The 6,000-nt window shown below is 35.8% G+C and overlaps 1 protein-coding gene across 1 annotated transcript in view; it reads right to left on the bottom strand.

The window, feature by feature from the left end:
- LOC132126471 (synaptic vesicle membrane protein VAT-1 homolog-like) overlaps window positions 1–6,000 on the bottom strand; it is a 32,921-nt gene that overhangs the window by 19,364 nt on the left and 7,557 nt on the right. Inside the window, exons 6-7 of the mRNA XM_059537728.1 lie at window positions 4,649–4,704; window positions 4,362–4,556 (exon numbers count right to left, since the gene is read on the bottom strand). Coding sequence (XP_059393711.1) covers window positions 4,362–4,556; window positions 4,649–4,704 — 251 coding nt within the window. The remainder of the gene's footprint in view (window positions 1–4,361; window positions 4,557–4,648; window positions 4,705–6,000) is intronic.

Raw genomic sequence — 6,000 nt, 5'->3', positions numbered from 1 at the left:
CTATTTAATCAACATGATTTAAAATGGATAGTACACCCAAAAAGGGGGGGGGCAGTATGTAAGCAAATGGTCACATGTTTGGTAACCCACAATCAACAAAATATCTTCCGTTGAGTACAACAGACGAAAGAAACTCATACAGTTTTGGAACAACATATAACAGTGAATAAATGTTTTTTTTAAAACATTTTTGGGTGAACTATGTTATAACTTCAAATCTGCGAAATACGAGTTATTTATACCATATTTTTGATATCTCCAGTGAAAAAGTCATCTAATCTGAATCAGTAGAGAAATATGCAAGAAAAAAAAACAGTTCTAAACAAATATGTTGGTGGATTTTAATGTGAGAGGACAAAAGGGGATGGACTATTTGGGAATTATTTTGGTATGTTAGTCAGAAGTGACAGTTTGAAGTAAAAAAATATATATATATTGGATGTTTTGTTTCTTACAAACAAGCACTAGTTGCAGATTACTGTCATGTTTTTAGCAGCAGTTTGGACTCTCATTCTGACGGCACCCATTCACCGCAGAGGATCCACTGGTGAGAAAGTAATGAAATGCTAAATTTCTCCAAATCTGATAAAGAAAAAACTCATCTACATCTTGGATGGTCTGAGGGTGAGAACATATTCGGCAAATTTTAATTTGGTGGTGAAAGATTTCTTTAAGTGAGATAGTGTTCATCTAATCAAAATCCCTCTAAACTCGACATACATTATTAAAAATAAAATTTACAAAAGGAGGTTTTCACAGTGATGCCATGGAAGAACAATTTTCAGTTTCCCAACAATCCTTTCAGAGAACAGTTATTAAAAGAACCATTGCGAGTTTATATCTTACAGTTCTGAGAGAAAAAAAAGTGAGAGAAAAACTCGCAATTAACTTCTTACATTTTGTTATTCAGTGGCTGAAATGGGCTTTCATCCAGTTAGGGGAAAAATTGTAAATTGTCAGAAAAAGATCTTCTTTTCATGTTTAAGGCTTACAGTTCCATGGTGTGAGCATCAATATTTAATGAAATGTGATGTCATTGAGTAGCATGCCTTGCACAAATCCACATTCTCTGCATCTGCACCAGCTGGACATGCTAATGTTACCAGTTCACTGCTTTGAAGTCTCTCCAAAAGATCACAGCTAACAAACAGAATTACAGGTGTGTATTGCATAATGAGCTCTCGATTGTTTAGAATTAGCATTTAGAAGAACACGATTATTCGTGTATAAGAACTTTCCTTTTCGAATTAATTACCCTTATGTGTATGCATTTATTTGAATTTCAATATGCTTTTTTTGTTTGTTCTAAAATCCAATTCTGTTTAATCAGATAGTAAGTTTCGATTAAATTCTGGAGGGTGCCTGCTTGTTGGGTAGGCCTACTTATTTTGGACATAACCTTATCTTACTTTTCCATGTTTTTGTGTTATGAAAGAAATATAATATTATATTATATTGTTGTATTGAAACCAAACCTGTGATATTCTGACTAAAAACGATTCAAGCTTGTGGTCATCTCTTATAAAACAGTCTTTCCTGAGCAGTCGTGATGCAGCCTCTAGGCTCCAGCACAGCCATAAAAACATCTGTCAGTGATGCATTCTTGTACTGACAGACAGCAATTTCCCCACAAAAGCCATGTAGGAAAACACAAGAACCAAATTTGATTACGTATACACACAAAAAGACAACAAATGCAGTAATATCCACAAATTCAAGAGTCAAGACATGCTCTCGGTTGATGCAATCAATCAGTGTGATATAAACACTGCACTCCACCAGCTGCAGGGAAACATTGGTGGAAATGTGTGAAAGAGTTCAGTGGGAGAGTGAATCACAGTACACAGAGAGTCATGCAGATGACAGCTATTAAAGCTTAGTGTATTATATGAGTTCAGCCTAGCATAACACAATTTCACATGAGGAACAGTATTGTTGTTCAAAATATGTTCTTGGCTGTGATTCAGCCACAAAAAAAGCACATTTGACAGTACAATTTTACTGTGAATGTCGATGTTCAAGTATTATTTTGAATATTGTTCTTCTGCAGTCTAAAGTATTATTTCCTCTGATTTTAAATCGCATGTCATTTTTATCTTTTATGCACTGTGCTATAACGTGAATGACAGATGCTATCTGCAGATGTATTAAGAAAATGTAGTCACTAAAACTCAAGATTTATGCTTTCTGTTTTTATTTGATAAAAATAATGCAAGTGAATCAATCTCATTCCAAAGCTCATTCCACTGACTTGATTTACTCACCAAAACCATTTTTTTTAATCAATAATCACTCCATGTGCTATCAACCAACTCTATGAGACTTCTGCAATGTGATTGAAGCATATCACACACAGCTCTGTTAAACACAGGCAGGTTTGGCTGCAGTCTGTGCTGCTCTGTTGGGTTTCACAGAGGGAGGTCTGTCTGACCATGTGGGAAGAACAGAACGACATAAACCAGCCCTAATCAAAGCAAAAAGATGCACCAGGGCCGGACTGCCCACCTGTCATCTGATTGTCTGAGACAGCAGCTGACTGCATGCAGGAACGGAGGTTGGCACGCGTCTTACTTTCAAAGTTCTTAAAAGCCAAGCTTTCAAAGGGCTTTAGGGAAATCAATTTTCAGGGATTTAGAGGAGGTAAATTTATTGATTGACTGATGACAGAAATCTGAAGTGAAATCACACTGACAAGCCAAGCACAAAGAAAGTGAGTCATTGTGTTAAATTGATCAACAAAATTAAAGGGGTCATATGATTATTTTGTGTATTTGGTGTAACAGAATATGTTGACATGCTTTAATGTTCAAAAAACACATTATTTTTCAAATACTGTACATTATTGTAGGTCCTCTATGCCCTGTCTCCCTCAAACGAGTCATTTTCTACAAAGTCCCTCCTTCTGACAAGCGCAGTCTGCTCTGATTGGCCAACTGACCCAGTGCATTGTGATTGGCCGAACACCGCGAGCACTCATGGGAAATGTAATGCCACTTTTTATCTTTCAAAATAAATGTAAAGACAGTCAATAATGTCCTTCGTTTTACCATAAGTTCAAGACCGAAAGAGGAACAGAGTCACGTGACAGACACATGATGAAGCTCATATGTGTTTGCAGTACACAGGCCATGCACGGTTAAGACAGCTGACTCCACTGTGTGTCCATCTATCTCTCTCTCTCTCTTTCATTTTCATTGTAATGGCTGTAACTAAGTACAGTCCTGCAGCTATTATTATGTTTAAATGAAAAAAGAAAGGAGGCAGTGGTATTTGATATCTTATTTCTTTTTATTGTAAATATACAGTGAGGAAAATTGCAGTAGCCAAGGCGAGCTGACTGAAGTTATCAAGTACGCTGCTGTTTGCAGAATTACCGGATTTGCGTCGTGGCGGACATCACACTCCCGAATCGAAAGCACAAAGTCTGAACTACCGAGGATGCGAGTCCAAAATCAGCGTACTTTGTATTGAGAAACACACGCAGACCTACGTCACCAGACTATTTGCCTAATCTTCCCGGTACTTTAGACCGTGGTGGAAATGCAGAAAGCACACACAGCATCTCCCTGACATGGCTGCTTCAACACTAACTGTTTTACTGAAACCACGTCTTCTTTCTTTGCATGAACATTTGGGCGGCAATACGCAAATATTTCCACACAGTGACATAGACATGTGGGGCGTGTTTGAATGAGCCGTTTTAGAGGGGTGAGGCAGAGTCTTAACTTTAATAAAGAATATCTCTTTGGATTTGAGACTTTAGTCTTTGCAACTATAGAGATCTTCTTCATGCACCAAGAGCTTGTAACTCTCCAAAGAGAAAGGATAATCGCATCATATGACCCCTTTAAAGTCAACACTGAGTCAACTCTGACTAAATTTCATCACATTAAAATGGAGAATGGGTAGTGAATGGTAATTTGCAGAATATAGAGATCCTATCATCTGCGAATTGCCATTCACTACCCACTACCCAAATGTCAATTTTTGTATCTGCCATTGCATCTTTAAGGCTTCTGTGTAAATGCGCTCTGTTATGATTGGTTAACTTCTTTGCATTAAAATGAGTACAAATTGTGATTTTCAGTTCTAAAAGTAAAATATGCATGTAAAGATACACTACCAGTCAAAAGTTTGTAATTTTTCTTTTGTTACTTTCGGCTGGATTTATTTTAAAGTAGTAATATTTTAAAGTACTTTTACAATTTAAAGAACGGTTTTCAATTTGAATATAACAAATGAATATTACAAAATCTTAAATATTCCAAACATCGGACTGTTGGAGTACATGAGTAAGATGTCTTTATACATTTCATAAGTTGGAAGAAAATTTGATTGCTTTTGAAAGCGCTGTCTCTTACCTCCTCGAGCGCCCATAAGGAATCAACAACAGGCTTGATCTTCTTTTGGTCGTAAAGGGACAGAAGTTTTTGCACCGCTGCTTTGACTTGGTTGCACCCTCCCTGCTTGAAGAGGAGGTTCAGGAGTGAGAATCCAGCTATGACTTTATTCTCCTCATAGAGTTTGATAGGGTTCACCTTCTCAACCTGCCACCACTGTGAGATAAAGACCAGTGTTTTTAACAAAAAAAACTGATGGTCCAACACGTAAGATGTTATGGAAAATAGATATTTTTAACTCTACTCACAGATTTTGCAAAACTGAAGAAACTTTTCGTCTCTCCTGTCACCATGTTTGATGAACCTGGAAATATGTTCACAAAGATATATTTTAGTACTGTATATATTTTACAGAAGCCTTTTTAAATGTGATATAAAAAAGGTTTGCACATGTGCTTTTTGTTGAGTATTATATTTGATACACCAGACTTCTATGGCTTATATAGGAAAATATGGAGCTCATACTTCAGGAAGAAAAACACTTCAGTTTTATTCAGATGCCCAAACGGAGCAAAAATATTGTGCAGTGGCTGACATTTTTATGGCCAAAAAGTAAGATAAAATTCTGACAGCTTTGAATGTAAATCAATGAATTCTTCATAAGATAGCAGACTACTTGAATAAAATGCATTTAACATTGTAACATTGTGTCTCTGTGAAGCATTCAAAATACTCCACTGTTTGAGCATCCCAAAAAACCTGATACAAAACTATTGGTTCAACCAGTCTATCAAGCTTTAACTTAACCAATGGCAGATTGGGAGTAATAGGAAAACATGTTTAAAAACAATTATCAATTTTGTAGATGCAAGTGGTTCAGTAATTACCCATTCTATTTTTAATGCACACAATGTTAAAAGATACAAAGTAGAGTCTTGGCATGTGAAGCAATAAAACATGGCACTATTACAGCAATGCCAAATGGCTCTCTTATTAATAAGCTCCATCCAGAATTATGTTGACTGATTCATTCATTTGGCAGCAATGTGTTCTTAAACCAAAATTTTACATTATCTCTGCTCTGTGGTGTCCCTCCTAATTAAATATTCCTAATGGACCAGAAAGCTAAGGGAATTGAAGTAATAAAAGCTGCAGGCATTATCCTTTGTGAGAATTATGTGATTAACCTCAATTTGCTGTTGGCCACCTAGAATGTGACACCTTGTGACTGATTTTAAATAAGGGTCAAGAGGTCACAAATTAACCTTTTGGATATTTCCTACTCATGGGGAATGAAATCTTACTACATTTTTATCTCTTTCTCTACAATCCATTGCATGATGCAATAGTTGCCAAAGATGATAGTTCTGTCATCATTGTTCATGTCCACTTGTTGTGTACTTCAAACTAAAAAAAATAAATAATAATAATTTAAATACTGTTTTTGCAGATATTATAAGATTGATGAAGTATAAGGTGACTTAAGTGTACTTAAAGAGAGTACACAATGTTTCCTAACACACTTAAATATGCTTTGCTTTTAAAAATGCACTTTGTAATAATGTCAAATTAGTGTCTAATTTGTAATAATGTCAAATTAAATGTACTTTAAATTCAATTTTTTAATAATTGTTTTTAGACCCCGACCAATATGGGTTTT

This window comes from Carassius carassius, chromosome 3 (genome assembly GCF_963082965.1).
Source record: "Carassius carassius chromosome 3, fCarCar2.1, whole genome shotgun sequence".
Taxonomy (NCBI): Eukaryota; Metazoa; Chordata; class Actinopteri; order Cypriniformes; family Cyprinidae; genus Carassius; species Carassius carassius.
This window is presented reverse-complemented; position numbering and strand designations above follow the sequence as displayed.